This window comes from Cucurbita moschata, unplaced genomic scaffold (assembly GCF_002738365.1).
Source record: "Cucurbita moschata cultivar Rifu unplaced genomic scaffold, Cmos_1.0 Cmo_Scf00024, whole genome shotgun sequence".
In the NCBI taxonomy this organism is placed as follows: Eukaryota; Viridiplantae; Streptophyta; class Magnoliopsida; order Cucurbitales; family Cucurbitaceae; genus Cucurbita; species Cucurbita moschata.
The window spans coordinates 1,374,994-1,390,427 of NW_019268540.1; the positions used below are offsets into that span (position 1 = coordinate 1,374,994).

The following is a 15,434-nucleotide window of genomic DNA, read 5'->3' on the forward strand; positions in this document are numbered from 1 at the left end:
TTTTTTTTTTTTTTTTTTTTTTTTTTTTTTTTTTTTTTTTTTTTTTTTTTTTTTGAATTGGTAAATTCTTCAAAGTAATTTCTCAAATATTTGGCCTACTAATATGTTTGTATGAATTTCATCATCATCCAGCATTTTTTTTCTTCTTAACATTCTAGCCACTTAACTGTATGGATTTTGATTTATTACCGAGTTCTGGAAGAGTGTGGAAATAAGAGTCGAGATATTTTCCTTTGTTCACCTGATCTTTTGAGATGTAGGAGCAGTTGTTGATTCGTCACGTCTGGTAGTTTGTATACAATTTTATTTCACTTTTTTCATCTATGATAAGGATATTCCATATGGTTTGGTCAGATTCCTTTCACTGTAGACAAGGAGGTTGACGTGATGGAATTAGAATTATACGGTGATTAGATCTTTCAAACTGGTGGTTCCTTTCTGGTACACCCTGTTTGGTTCTAAAGACCTATCGAGATAACTTGTTTTGTGGTTTCTATTGATGAAAATCATTACGTGAACTGATTGCCACATATTCATGCATAAAGAAAGATGGGGCAGGGGTTGAAAAACAACAAGAGAATGAGATATTTTTTGGCTAAGAAACATGTTATTAGAAGAGAAGCTGAGTTTGATAGAGATATATGGAATGTGTTATGTTGGGCATGCATGAACAGGTTGTCCTTCTGCCTACGGATTACAGTTTGGTGTCCCTTTCTATGAGGCACAAATCCAACTCATATTTAAACAACTAATGTTTATTCTGCTGCTCATTCAATGAAATTTTCCAGGCTGCTTGAGATGTTCTTTATAGGATGGGGAGGATTATGTTTGTGGAATAAATTATTCATTTGTTTGCCCTGAATTTCTTCAGTCCTTTTCTGCTTCACCCAAGACTTTTCATTGCTTAGAACTATTATTACGTGTATTAGGTAGGTTCTATTTTCTTTTGCCATGGAAGGTAAGTAGTATCTGAGCGTTTTAATGAGTTGGATTCATTACTCCATCTTTGGTAATGTCTGCAGTTTTTCCTACTTATCGTTAAGGTTTCAGACTTCCAAGTCAGGTGTTGGTAGTTTGTCATTTTATGTTTAGAAGTATAATTTCAAACATCATCTATTGTATTTGGATTTGGATGGAAATAGGGGTAAGAAAGCTCTAAGGAAAAAAGATGTTAAATTCGAGGTAACGGGGAGTTAGAATACAAGTCTAGGCTAAGTAAACCAATCAATAGTCTTGGTCCTAGTCCATCATAGTGACGATTCTAGGGAAGCCCAAAAGAGAAAACAAAACCTAAAGAGAACAATATCTACTAGCGTTGGGCTGTTACAATTTTGGTGATCACTAGATTAGCTAGATGTACTCACAAATGCATTTAGGTGTGCATTCGAACAGAAACATTGTTCGTGAATGGTCATCTAACATTCATATTTTTTGGTATTTAATTTAAGTTTGTGATGTAGTATTCATTTTTACCGTTGTCATATCTTAATTCCAGGAGGATTGCTCAATTGAAAGAACACGAGTGTCAAGTAGCAGTTCAAGATGTCATGTACATGCTCATTTTCTACAGATTTTCTGAGATCAGAGTTAATTTGGTACCCAAGCTGTCTAGATGTGTTTATAATGGAAGACTAGAAATTTGGCCATGCAAGGACTGGGAACTGGAGTCCATTTATGAGTTAGAGGTCCTGGAGATGATTAAAGAGCACATAACCACAGTGATCGGATTGAGAGCAGATTCGAGTGTCACGGACAATTGGGCTATGACGAACATTAGACAAGCGCATCTGGGGCGTGTTTACGTGGCCTCGATCTTATATGGCTACTTCTTGAAGTCAGCTTTATTGAGGCATAACCTGGAGCAAAAACTAGCCATACCAAACACACACCGTAATGGTACTCAGAAAACGCTCCTTCAGTTCCCTGAGATGTGTCTTTATGGATTTCGAAACCTCCTCTCGGGTCGTCTTAGCGACATGCTATCCGTGCCACAGCCCCAAGTGTTGAACAGCAATCAGGAGACAGAGCCAGAGAAGCTAAAGCGTTTCTTAACAGGGTTCGACTCCGAAGCGTTACAGAGATGTGCAAAGCTGAAATCCAAGGAAGCCTTGAATCTGATCGAAAACCATAGCTGCGCATTGCTCGGAAACGACGAAGCTGGTTTCTTCGAGAGCGACGAGGTGATCGTGACTTCATTTGCAAGCTTGAAGAGATTGGTTTTGGAGGCAGTTGCTTTTGGTTCGTTCCTTTGGGATGCAGAGGAGTATGTTGACACCATATATAAGCTTAAGGAGAACTAATCAGCCGCCAAATTTCAAGGTATTCGTACATATAATGACACTTTTTGTCTGTATATAGGATGAGTTGCATCTGGCGCATTTTAGCAAAGTTCACCATTTGTATATGCTTCTATATATATGATTTCTTATGAATTTGAGCTCATGAATTCTTCTTAAATATAATCTCCTAGCTTGTCTAATCAATCCGGGCGTTCCCGCTCCTAATCTATTTTCAGTCAAGCCTCAACGCCCTGTAATCTTTCTGTCCAAGACTGACTTTGTCTTCATACTGAAAAAGCAACCAACTTGATAAGCCAACAGATTCGACGCATAGCTGCTTTGCGCGTATGCAAGCACCAACCCCGTGTAGCATCAGTACATTTTAGGCAACCTGATGTTTCGACCAGGCTCCTCTTAACGGTCTCTTGCATGGTTCATTGTCTATGCTTAGACCCATTAAAGTTTAGCAGCCCGAAAATGGGGAAAGTGTGAATATCATAAACTAAGGTTTGATCTTATACACATTACTCTAAACGAGTTAAAAATGAGGGAGAATATATGTTTCTCCCAGTTAGCTAAACGGAGTTGAAAACGAGAATTGTATTTCCTATCCCGTCCCTAAACAGAGTTGAAAATGAGAATTGTATTTTCTATCCCGTCCTTACCCTCGACTCTACCTAACCATATTAAAATTTTGATAAAAGAATTAATGCCTTGTTTAATATATTTTTTATTTTTATAAAATGAATATATTAATGGAAAGAAACGGTCGGAGAAACCCAATTTTTGCAAATTCTCACCAATTATCATGAAATTTATAATCACTAAATGAAATATATGATTAATTAATACCGAAAATTTCATTAAATGTTAATTAAGTTGAGATTAAGTTGGTTTAAATAATATAAAAATAGTAATTAATTATGACAACAAGTTTTAATTTTTGATAGGGACTCCTCCAATCACGCGCTTTTCAATTCCCTGTTCTCATTAAACACCGTCTCTTAGTTGTATCCCACTCTCACTCTCTCCCCCAAATCTCTCTCTGCTCCCAAGTCTCTCTCTGCTTCTTCTTCTACAATGGCGAACCTGCGGATTGGTGGAAGAGCCGCTAATGGAGATCCTCTTCTTCAGACCTTTCTCAGAAGAATCTCCTCCTTCAGAGTCCTCGTCTCCGCCTTATCCCTTGCATTCTTCATCTTTCTCTCTTTCTCCTTCTTCTTCACTTTCTCCACCCACTCTTCCGATCTCGCGCCTCCTGTTGTAAGTTCTCCTGTTCTTCCTCATTCTCAATTGATTTGAATTTCTGGTAATCCTTATGATCTCGTTTTATTGCACTTTTCACTTTTGGTGTTTTGCCTCTAATTATGTATTGTTTTGTGTTGGAGTGTTTGGATCCGGTTTCCTTATATGTTCTTTCTTGAAATTGATGTGTTTTTTTCATTTTTTGTTTCGCGAAGTGTGCATTTCTCGAGTTTGTAATGAAACGTTTGCTTTTTTCGGTCACTAACGTTTGTTTTGGGGTTTATTTTCTCTGGAATTTCGTTGGGGAGTGTTTTGAGTTGTGCTCTGAAGTGAATGTGTTTTGTGTGGTTTAATGAAATTAGGGTTACGATTCTGTTCCTTATCGGATCCATTCGAGAACGAGGCTTCCATTAGCTGTGAAATCGGACCCTCTCAAACCGCGGCTGGATCAGATCCGGAAGCAGGCCGATGACCATCGGGCTCTGCTTCACGCCTATGCCTCTTATGCTCGAAGGCTTAAACTGGAGTACGCGAAGCTTGTTAGGGTATTTGCGGATCTTTCTCAGAACTATACGGATCTCAATAATAAACCAACTTATCGTAGTCTCTTTGAGCCCGAAACGGCTTCCGTTGATGAGGCTTTGGTTCGTCAGTTTGAGAAAGAGGTAAAAGAGCGTATTAAAGTTACGAGACAAGTGATTGCTGAAGCAAAAGAATCATTTGACAACCAACTCAAGATCCAGAAGTTGAAGGACACGATTTTTGCAGTGAATGAGCTGTTGACAAAAGCCAAGAAACAAGGAGCTTTTTCGAGTTTAATCGCTGCAAAATCTCTTCCAAAAAGCTTGCACTGCATTTCAATGAGGTTGATGGAGGAGAGAATTGCACATCCAGATAAATATTCAGATGTAGGAAAACCAGTACCACCAGAGATAGAGGATCCAAACCTTTACCATTATGCAATATTCTCAGACAACGTAGTTGCTGCATCGGTGGTCGTTAATTCAGCTGTTAAGAATGCTCAAGAACCAAGCAAGCATGTTTTCCATGTTGTTACTGACAAGATGAATCTTGGGGCAATGCAAGTTATGTTCAAACTGAAGGATTATAATGGAGCTCACGTTGAAGTCAAGGCAGTGGAGGATTATAAGTTCTTGAATTCTTCCTACGTTCCAGTGCTTCGTCAGTTAGAGTCTGCAAATTTACAGAGGTTTTACTTTGAGAATAGTGTTGAAAATGCAACGAAGGATACAACAAATATGAAGTTCAGAAATCCCAAATATCTATCAATCTTGAACCATTTGCGGTTTTACTTACCTGAGATGTACCCAAAACTGCACAGAATTCTGTTTTTGGATGATGACATAGTAGTCCAGAAGGACTTGACCGGGTTGTGGAAGATCGATATGGATGGAAAAGTAATTGGCGCGGTGGAGACCTGTTTTGGCTCGTTCCATAGATACGCACAGTACATGAATTTTTCACATCCATTAATCAAGGAGAAGTTTGACCCCAAGGCTTGTGCATGGGCTTATGGAATGAACTTTTTCGATTTGGATGCTTGGAGAAGGGAAAAATGCACAGAAGAATACCACTACTGGCAGAATATGGTAAGACGAACTGATTCTCTCGACTTGTTTTCTGAATGTTCATTTCCGAGGTAATAAATTTTTCAGCAAATGTTTGGTCTGTCCCATTTCAAATATCTGACTTACTTTCAAGTTACAATCGAAGCTGAGTAACAAACCAAGCCTGCTGGCTTCTTCTCAAGGTTTTAAAATACGTCTGCTAGTGAGAAGTTTTCACATTCTTATAAGGAATGCTTCATTCCCCTCTCCAACCAATGGGGATCTCGCAATCCACCCTCTTTGGGGCCTAGCATCCTCGCTGGCACACTACCCAGTTTACGACTCTGATACCATTTATAATAGCCCAAGCCTACCACGAGCAAATATTGTTCTTTGGGCTTTTCCTCAAGATTTTAGAATGCGTAAACTTGGAAAATGTTTCATTCCCTCCCCCAACCCATATAGGATGTCACAAGAAATTGTCTGTTGGACAAGTTAGGCATTAGGGAGTGTTTCTTATAGCAACAATACTGAAGTGATTAGTGACAAATCTTTTTGATGTTTGATTCTATACTTTTAATAGTTCTTTCAAGAGCTCTCCATTCCAATCAATCACTGGAGCCAAAAGTATGTTCTTTCTCCCATCCGCTCCTTATCTCTAACCTTTTAGTTTTTGTTGCGTGCAGAACGAAAATCGGACCTTATGGAAACTAGGGACATTGCCTCCTGGTTTAATCACATATTACTCCACAACAAAGCCACTGGACAAGACATGGCACGTCCTCGGCCTCGGCTACAATCCCAGCATCAGCAAAAGCGAGATTGAAAATGCTGCAGTTGTGCACTTCAATGGGAACATGAAGCCATGGCTGGACATTGCCATCACCCAATTTCGGCCATATTGGACCAAGTATGTAGATTATGATTTAGAGTTTGTCCAAGCCTGCAATCTTGGCCTTTAAATTGTCTGATAATGCCTGCCTGCCTGTTCATCCATAGAGTGTTATAGGAGGAGAGATCTTGGCTCTGCTTGTCCAAAGGAAAGCATTAACCATTTGTAGCGCCTATAAAAACCATCATTTTGACTCCCTTCTATTTGTTAAATAGGGATATTTGAGTTTCAAAGTAATTATATAATTTTTTTTTAGGATGATATGAGATCTGTCGGTGGCATTATAGCTAGTCAGCTTCAACGATTAATTTTGGGGGCCTACCTTTGAATATGTGGTTAGATCCATCAAGTTTTCCCCCCTTAAAAAATTGCTTGATTTAATGGATTTTGAATCATGTCGGTGTATTATTGTTAATTATAGAATGCGCCATTGCCATCCAAATCCTGAACCCGAAATGAAAAACTGGTTGGCTGTGCTCGTTCCTTTCATGCTTCAATTTCTCTTATAAAGTCTTGGGAAGGATAGTTTCGACTCCTGCTAATAGTCTAGCACACTTTTTGTTGTTACTATGGGGTCCTGAAGCACAATGCTTTCGGATGCTTTCGGACTAATAGGTTTCATGTTACGTCAATTTGAACTTTGATATGTTCAATTGCGACCTTATAATGCGATCGCATTCTCGGGCCCAATTGCTGTTTTTGTTTTTGTATTCTTGATTTATCTACTAAGTTAGTCTGGATATTTTTTTGATCCTTGCAATTGTTGAACGTGGTCTAAAAATAATTTTTCTTTTAGAATTTCGATTCAATCTATAAAGTCGATTTTTTTTTTTTTATGAAATTGTTAAGTTTGTATTTTGATGGGTTGTATCCATAATCCATATCTACATCAACCATCTCAAGCCATATGTTATTCGTTATCTATATGAGCAGAAGATATTGGAAGATTGTCTTGTTAAGATCGATGGTGCTATTAATCATTTGCTTAGACCACTTTATTAAAACTTTTTAATTGATTAATCAATTGTATAATTATTATTAAATTTATTTATCCATGATATAATTTTAAAATTTCCAAATCCACGCCTAATATTGAAAAGTTCATGCTTTAAAAAAAATTATACTTGATCTATTTTTTGCCATGCCACCTCATGTATGACGTAGAAGCCCACGTGCGACAACTTGATGACACGTGGTAAAGTGAACTACAATAATTCTGAGTTAAAAATATATTTAATTTTACAAATGGTTTCTTTAATAATTAATATTGATGTTCATAAAAGGATTTTAAATTTTATTAAATTTACCCAAAATGCTTCTATATTGAATAAAAATTTAAAAAATTTATTTCAACTTTAAAATGTAACTATCGTTCTTTTAGTAAAATGAGAGATATGTGAAACAAAAATTACATAAAATAATATTAATTATTAATTCAGTGCAAGATATTATATTAATATTAATCTATATTTTTATTATATTAGTTTAAAAATACATGGATTTTTAACTTATTTTTATGAATTTTATTTTTAATTTCTAGGAATTCTCCCAAATATTTATCAATAATTCCAATTCATAATTGAGAGATTCTAAATTTAGTTCCAAAATGTAAAATTAAAATAAATTATTTCATTTTTTAGGCGAAAAAATAGAATTAAAAAAAGAAAAAGAGAAAAAAACAACAAAAATACACAACGATGTTCATGTCTTGTTCTTACGAGTGGTAGCGAGATGATGCAACAATTTAAGCCCTTTAAAAGCTTTTGAAATCTTCTTCAAACCACTTTTCTTCCCCATTCCAAATCTCATTTTTCCAGTCGAAAGTTTCAAAGCTTGTAAGCAGCAAATTTTCCCAGTTTCTCCTTCTTCTTCTTCTTCTTCTTCTTCTTCCATTTCCTTCTGAATATTCACCAAACTCCTCAAATCCTTCTTTAAATTGCAGCTCTTTTCATCCTTCTCCTCATACTTCTCCCAAAGCAAATCCATTCTATCCTCATCATCTTCAAACTCTTTACACCCCACCAAAAAGCTCTTCTTACCCATTTCAATCCCATTTTCTCTACTCTCTTCATCCTCACGATCCTCTTCTTTTGCTTCTTGTTTGTTGATCTCTGGTTCTTGAAGTGGAAATGGGTTTGTGGGGATGTCAGTGGGTGCGTTGAAGACGGTGTTGAACCACTCAAGGTGCTGAGGGAGAGGGAATGTTTGGTCATCTAAATGGGTTTGGTGGGTATGGGAGAAAAAGGGCTGGAGGATCAAGAGGAATGTGGTGCCTAAAAGAGGGGAAACAAAGGAGAGGAGCCTGAGAAGATAAGGGGAGAAGAACAGGAAATAAGAGAAATAGAGAGGGTGTGAGATAAGTAAGGAGAAGAATTGGGAGATTTCAGACACAAACTGAGCTAATGGGGAGAATTCTAATTCTTCTTCTTCTTTACTCATTTTCTTCTTCTTCTGAATCTTTGGAAGCTTGGAATGGGAGGCTGAACTGAGTCTGTGGAAGAGAGAAAAGTGGAGAAAGGTGTAAATGAAGGAAAGAGGAGAGGAGAGGAGAGGAGGGGGTCTGATCTAACTAACATTTGGAAAGGGAAAAAAAAAGCTACTTTCTAAAAGTGTCTGTTTGTCTTCCACATTCCACTGTTGACACTTGATTGAGCCCTATAACATCTTTCAACTATAACAACATAAATAATCGATCGAGGAAAAGGAAACTCTAGCGACCAAGTACTTCCACTCCATGTCGAATCTTTCCTAGACTCTTCCTGTTATTCCCAGCTCGTTTTCGAGTTTGGTTCAGGGCTTGCCTAGATATTGTTCTCCTCTTCTCCTACCCGTTTGTTGTTCTTTTGTTCATTTGATTGGGTGGATCTGTATGCTCCAAGGAGAGACAGAAGGGATAGCGTATCTACATGAAAGAGAGACTATATAACGTATCGATGATTGTATGGTCGGGTATTATTTGAAGTCGGGTGTTGGGCTGGGATGGTTAGAAGTTTAAAATAAAGGTTGTGAAGATGATGAGATGATGACAACTCTAGCATAAAAGAGGGATTCAATAGCAGCATCTCGCCCAAGGACAGTACTCAAGTCACACATGCACTCACGCTACACAGACCCTACACCCCATTCGTCTCTAATCATTAACTTCTAAAGAAGTTTTCCAAATCCCCACCACTGGTCCACACACCAGTCTCCTATCCCCAATCTGTCTATGCTCGTTGATGAACAATGGGAGAAACTACGGGCAGTATGGATTGGCTGAATTGGGCAATGTTGAGGTAAGAATATTAAGTTTTCTTATCTTTCTGTCCTTGATCTAAATTGGTTTCATCTCTAAGGGTTCTAAGGATTGTATTTGGAAGCTTCAGATCGGTGCCATCACGACATTACCTAATTAATGTAGAAGCGGTCACGATATCTAGTGTACGGTAAGTTTTCCCATATGCTTTCATGTTGTTGATTAGCATATATCCAACAGAGTAATGAGACAATTAGGCATGAAACAAGTTGTACCAAAAGTGTTCGACGTGAGTTGAAGAAACCGATCCCGTGCTGATTCATGATATCTTCATACTCCACTATATTATGCTTTTGAGGTTGATCCCTCATCATCACATGCTCCTAAACATGGACATGGACATATAGAGCATGAAAAGTACTTGTACCTACATGTAGAGGAACTAGATGAACCAGAAGCCCAAGAGAAGCCAGATAAGGCACCAAGGGGTCATAATCCACAGTCACACTCATAATCTACAATGTTAGTCTTGTAGCTATTGACATTTTATTCTTCTAACCAACTGCCTACTTTTCTATATACGATTTCTACGTCATCAATGATTTATATACATAGAGATAAGTAGAACTAGACTCTTCTTTAAAATAACAAATAATGGAAGAAACGATAACATGTCATAGGACGTGAATGGTAGAATGAGAACAGTGAATAATTTGTTTGAATCGAAAGGGACATTACAGTGAGTCATAACATGGGATCCTCTGGGTGTGGCTGTGTAGGCCAAAAAGGCATAAAACATTAGCAATTATGAGAGGTTGAAGGAGGAAACTTTAAAAAGAGAGAAAAGGATTGGTAGGTGAAATGAACAAACATCAGAAGCCCATATGTTTATAGGAGTTGGATGACAAGAAGAGGCTTAGAGTGGTTGTGTACCCAAATTTTCCACATGCAAATGCCAAAACCCACTCATTCATTCCTCCACTTCACAATCCATTCTTAAACGATATAAACGAAGGGTGAAATTTCATTTTAGTTTCTGAACTTTCATGAACACTCCAATAAAGGAGTAAATTTGAGTTGGTTTTAAAGATGTGTTTAATAATTTTGTATAGTGTTTAAATTTTTATGATATATTAAAAAAATATTTTGATGTACAGGGGAGGGAGCGAGGAGAGTTTACTAGATTGGGATGGGGACGAAAACTTTATTCCTCCTCCATGTCCATGTCCATGTCCATGTCCACGCCCCACCCCACCCCAATTATTCACTTATCTTTTATTATTGTTGTTGTTATAGTAAATAAGTTGTTGACGACCCATGTAGTGATATTAAATTTTGAATTTTTTTGATATTATGTTGGTTGAACTTTTTGATTGTAGAGTATTATTTTTTGTCTTAGGATATTTTATAACATTATTTAAAACAAGTATATTTAAATCTTTCCCCATCACATGGGCATCTCTGCTTTAATCCAATTGTGAGTCATCTTGCCTTGCCTCACCATTAAAATTTGTTGAGTCAAAAGTGTTAAACCCCAAGACCCAATTTCGTGATACGAGGGATGGAATGGGTCGGATTGGGTTAACCACTCTAGTCGGGTTGGTCAGGTTGAGGAACTTAGGAACAAACTCGAAAATATGGTGATTGACATGACATCCCTAACCCAACTTTGGCAGCACACCCCAAGAAGAAAAGAGAGGGCACAAAATAGCATCCATAGATAAATTTCTGAAAGTAATAAATGAATGACATATCAGTTTTGGAAGTAATAAATATTGCAGATGGAGATAAGATAAAAGAGATTGTCCACCTTTCGAATTGGGGCAAAAGTTTCTGCCTTTCTGGTGTCAAAATTGTATGGCTCAAACTCTCTCCCCTTTCTTTCTTAGTCTCGCTCGCCAGAACAACTTCCTTCCTCCATCCTCCATTGCTAGATAGACGATGGAGAGCGAGCTTTGTCGACACAACTTTTGGGAGTCAGATCAGTTGACCTCTAAACTCTTTGGTCTTCACTTCTTTTTCATCACTTGCTTTGACACCCACCTGCACGAAAGTTGAAACATCTAAGCAATAATACCTCAAAGAGTCAACTCATCTTAGATAAGACATCAACTACCTTACTTAAAGTTAAAGGTTCCACCCTGCCCTTTAATTGTTAACTAAGAAGCCAAGCCTGTGCTCCAGTTGCAATTTGAACTATTTGAGGTCAAGTCCATGGAATCTGTCTATTCTACAACTTCAACCAAACTCCATTTTTGTGTTTAATTTTTAAGAACTTTACTAAAACGGAAGAGAATCGGTAAGGATTTAAACAACTCATTCTCATTCTGACATAACAGGCTTATTCTCACTGGCTTTTGGTCTCTGTTCTTTCGGCTTCTGCTCCATTTTCCTAAACCATTCAATTCAGACAAAGATTAAACGCTGAAGAACATCATAAGCCCTTAACCTCACTCTCATCAGGTCAAATCTCAAGAGAAGCTTACGTGGCACAAGAAGCATGTAGAAAAAACACCAGTTTCTAAGCTAGGTAATGCAACAAATTACGGCACATCAAGGGATATAAAGAATGGAAAAAAAATATTTCAGGATCAATGGATGGATTTCAATAAGAACTGAAAGAAAAATGGTTCAACGCTTTGTATCATTCAGCAAGTTGTAAATAAGTCCACATTTTTGTCGATTTTCCAATAATAATTGTAAATGTGCAATGGTTACAAAGGTTGAAGAAACTAATCACCAACTTCTGATCATGTAGTAATTTACAAGAAAACATTCATAAACAAAACCTAACCCAACATTTTTCTACGTTAAGTTTAAAGTCAATAATGCATATGCATTCATATGCCTTAGAAAACAAGTCAAATACTTCTTATCTCATGTACATTTTTTAAAGTCCATTTAAAAAAAATGCCACAAGACTTAAATACAAGTGTCCTTCTACACGTCTGACAATTGTTCACCTTAATACATGTCCATCATGTTTAATAAATGTTTGGCACGTCCATAAAAAGCCTCTGACATGTGTTCAATAGGTGTTGAAGTGTGCCAAATATATGTTGGACATTGATACACTATCCAAGCTCAAATGTATGTGCTTCACATTCAAGATTTAATTACATGGTTGCATTGCAACCACAAAAGCCCGAAGATTAAATTGAGGTTGACTTGAAGCTCAGTCAGACAGAACGAATAGGTTTCCAAGTTAATTATGTAGCGAGTCTATCATTCCAAACTAAGTATTACAGAAAAAGAAGATTAACAAGAAAATGGTGAAATTTATCGCAAAATTAAGAAACAAAAGGTAGCATAAAAAACAACAAGACAAGGAAACTCGGCATGAGAAAAGATCAAATCCCAAGTTTGACAGTTTTGACTCTCTCTTTTTCTGGGGGGTAAGACACCAAGCTTTCTTTGAGATAAATGAAAGAAATAACAAGGTCATACAAAAACAAGTCAACAAAAAGAGTCCTCATCAACTAGGCAACTAGCTACAGGAATGGACTGCAATCCAAAAGAATGACACCAAGCTGATAATTACAAAATTGTCCATTTAACAGATGCCTACAAAGATGCATTAAACCTCACAAACTCCCACGTCTCCTCCTACGTCTTCTCCATCCCTCTTAAAAGAAACCATCCATCTAAAGAGTGTTACTTTAATGCATTTTCAGATCCCCAAACCTTCTGAAAACAGATTAGAAGTTTCAGGCTCAAGAATGGAAGAGAGAGAGATGACAAGCAGGTAGGCTACACAAAAAATCATTAGACAAGTTCTCTTGATGATTAAAGAAGCACTTCAAACTAGATCTTATGCTTATGATCACAAACCGAATATTTTAGGAGTTGAAGACAACGAGAAGACAAAGCACTTTCTTTACCCGACGTAGAATTTATATACACAACAAAGTTGATTGTGAAGTTGTTGACTAAGGGGAATTCTTAAAAATTTCTAAATGGAGTAGCCAAAAAAATAATAATTCAGACAACATGCCCCAAAATTTGCAATGAACAAGAATCCAGTCTTCATCGATCAACCATGATCATTACAATATGTCCATTACATTTACATCGACGAAGTTTAAAAATCTTTCAAATTATAATTTAAGAGTGAGTATCAAACATAATTTCTAATTTCTAAAAATGAAAGATAAAGCTCCAAATGAATAGTTTCTAGTATTCTTACAAACTTGTCTCGAAAACTCTAACAAACTCTAAAATTCTCTTAGATAGGTGCATTCAAATCCCAACCTACTAAGAAAGATGCAGAATTCTAGCACTCGTGCGATTGATACAAGAACACAACAATAGAGTGTTAAAATAGAGGAGAATACCACCTGTCGGAAGAGCCTCCTTTCTGGCTGAGGAAGGAGCGGAAGAGAGAGGAGTTAACGTCGTAAATCATGATCGATCTCGGTGATGAATTTTGAGCCTTCACAGATCGAAACCCTAATTTGCTGCGCGTCTAAGCTTTTGAATAAAATCCCAATCGCAAATGCCGCGAACAGGCGCCGAACACGAATGCTTCAGCTTTTATAGAACCATATTGGACCGCCCAGCACATATCTACTCGAAATAAAATTTATATTTATATTTTATAATCATTTTTTTTAATAAAAAATGAATTTGTTTAGACATTTTTAGATAAAATTAAAAGTTAAAATATTTTAATTTATTAACATTTTTTAAATTATATTTTATACTTAATTAAAATTAATAATTAACTATTAATTATTATATCTAAATATATAAACAAACCTAAATATCTAGGCATATATGGAATTTTACTTCGACCCTTTATAACAGTCAAAACCCACTGCTAGCAGATATTGTCTTTTTTATGCTTTCTCTTTCGTACTTTATTTCAAGGTTTTAAAACATGTCTACTGTGTAGAGGGGTGTAGTTCTACACCGACCAGTGCATAACATCGTCTAGTAACTGGCTTTGAGACCATTTGTAATAGCTCAAGTCTACCGCTAGCAGATATTGTTCGCTTTGACCCGTTAGGTATCACTGTCAACTTCAGTTTCAAAACACGCTATTAGGAAAAGGTTTTCACACCCTTATAAAGAATGTTTCGTTCCCCTCTCCAACCAATGTGAGATCTCACAATCCCCTTGAAGTCGAGCGTACTAGCCAGCACGCTGGGACTACTAAAGGTTCATTTTTTTATTTTTTGTGCCAATTTTTAATTTAATTATAATTTATCTATTTAAATTAATTAAAACGTTATTATTCTTTCAAAAATAAAAATTATATTTAAAATTTAAGGGGAAAAATATATTTAATAATTAGAAAAAAAAAAGATGGGTGTGAAAATTACGGGGGTAGAAACGGTAATTGGGTTGGTGATGGCATGAATGGCAGGTCACCTATCCAATCACGATTTCGTCGGTGCCCCATCGTAGCCTCACCATACCAACCCCAACTCCATCCATCATTAATTTTTCCAATTTCCCTTTCTACCCTTGCAAACTTCTCTTATTCCTAAAATGCCCTTCCTTTTTTTTATATTTAAAAAAATTATCTCTTATTTAATTATCTGCTGACCTCGTCTTCTTCACACGCCAACCTAAATACTAAAATCAAATTAATGCTTCCTTCACATTCAACTCTCCAATTAATTCTATTTTATTTATTTCTTTCTTTCTTTTCTCATATCTTAATTACATTGAAATTTGTAAATTCTTAAAATTATTTGAATTAAAAAATATTAAAAAAATTGCATAAGAATTTTATAATTTATTTTTATTATTTTTCATTTTAGATTTTAGCGAATTTTAAAAATTAATAATTTAAAAAACTATATTTTTATTATAAAATAAATCTTTTTTTTAATATCCAATTTAAATTTTTAATACTTTAATTAGACATTTTAAAATTATAAGAATTTATTAATTATAAATATTCGTCCGTTATTTTTAAAGGCGAATAATAGTGGGTTGCACTAAGGACAAAAAAAATAGATTCATTATTCTTTTGTTTAAGACAATTTCGTCATTTTGTACCTCACAAACCCCATTATTATTATTATTATTATTATTATTATTATTATTTGTGATTTAATAAAATTTATTATATTTTATTGATTCCCAACGGAAAAATAAACTTGAAATATTAAAATATATTTTTTTTTAATTTTGTTGAATGAATTGTATAAATTTAATTTTAATAATTATAAATAAACTAAAATAAAAATGGAGACGTTCTTTTA

General features: G+C 35.8%; 3 protein-coding genes across 9 annotated transcripts in view; 2 read left to right on the top strand and 1 right to left on the bottom strand.

Moving 5' to 3' along the window:
* Positions 1-2,943, top strand: part of LOC111460894 (UV-B-induced protein At3g17800, chloroplastic-like) — a 3,937-nt gene extending 994 nt beyond the window's left edge. Inside the window, exons 2-3 of one of the 3 annotated variants that reach the window (XM_023104248.1) lie at positions 1,496-2,319; positions 2,471-2,943. In XM_023104248.1, coding sequence (XP_022960016.1) covers positions 1,496-2,300 — 805 coding nt within the window. In that variant the 3' untranslated portion in view covers positions 2,301-2,319; positions 2,471-2,943. Of the gene's footprint in view, positions 1-1,495; positions 2,443-2,470 lie in introns of those variants that run through there. The other 2 variants (XM_023104247.1, XM_023104246.1) reach the window with 2 other exon arrangements.
* Positions 2,944-3,299: 356 nt separating this feature from the next.
* LOC111460889 (galacturonosyltransferase 8) lies at positions 3,300-6,315 on the top strand. 2 transcript variants are annotated; one of them, XM_023104235.1, is made up of 3 exons: positions 3,300-3,539; positions 3,887-5,134; positions 5,779-6,315. In XM_023104235.1, the coding sequence occupies exons 1-3, from the start codon at positions 3,360-3,362 to the stop codon at positions 6,052-6,054; spliced, it is 1,704 nt and encodes a 567-aa protein (XP_022960003.1). In that variant the 5' UTR covers positions 3,300-3,359; the 3' UTR covers positions 6,055-6,315. The 2 variants fall into 2 exon arrangements, with proteins under 2 accessions (XP_022960003.1, XP_022960002.1); XM_023104234.1 differs by having other exon boundaries at positions 3,301-3,542.
* A 1,308-nt stretch (positions 6,316-7,623) lies between these two features.
* LOC111460896 (wound-induced basic protein-like) lies at positions 7,624-13,755 on the bottom strand. 4 transcript variants are annotated; one of them, XM_023104252.1, is made up of 3 exons: positions 11,336-11,495; positions 11,030-11,262; positions 7,624-8,475 (listed from the first exon to the last, which is right to left on the bottom strand). In XM_023104252.1, exon 3 carries the CDS (start codon positions 8,421-8,423, stop codon positions 7,686-7,688), a length of 738 nt encoding a protein of 245 aa, XP_022960020.1. In that variant the 5' UTR covers positions 8,424-8,475; positions 11,030-11,262; positions 11,336-11,495; the 3' UTR covers positions 7,624-7,685. The 4 variants fall into 4 exon arrangements, with proteins under 4 accessions (XP_022960020.1, XP_022960018.1, XP_022960019.1 ...); XM_023104253.1 differs by adding an exon at positions 13,554-13,753 and having other exon boundaries at positions 7,841-11,262; positions 11,336-11,611; XM_023104250.1 differs by lacking the exon at positions 11,336-11,495 and adding an exon at positions 13,557-13,755 and having other exon boundaries at positions 7,624-11,262.
* Positions 13,756-15,434: the final 1,679 nt, after the last annotated feature.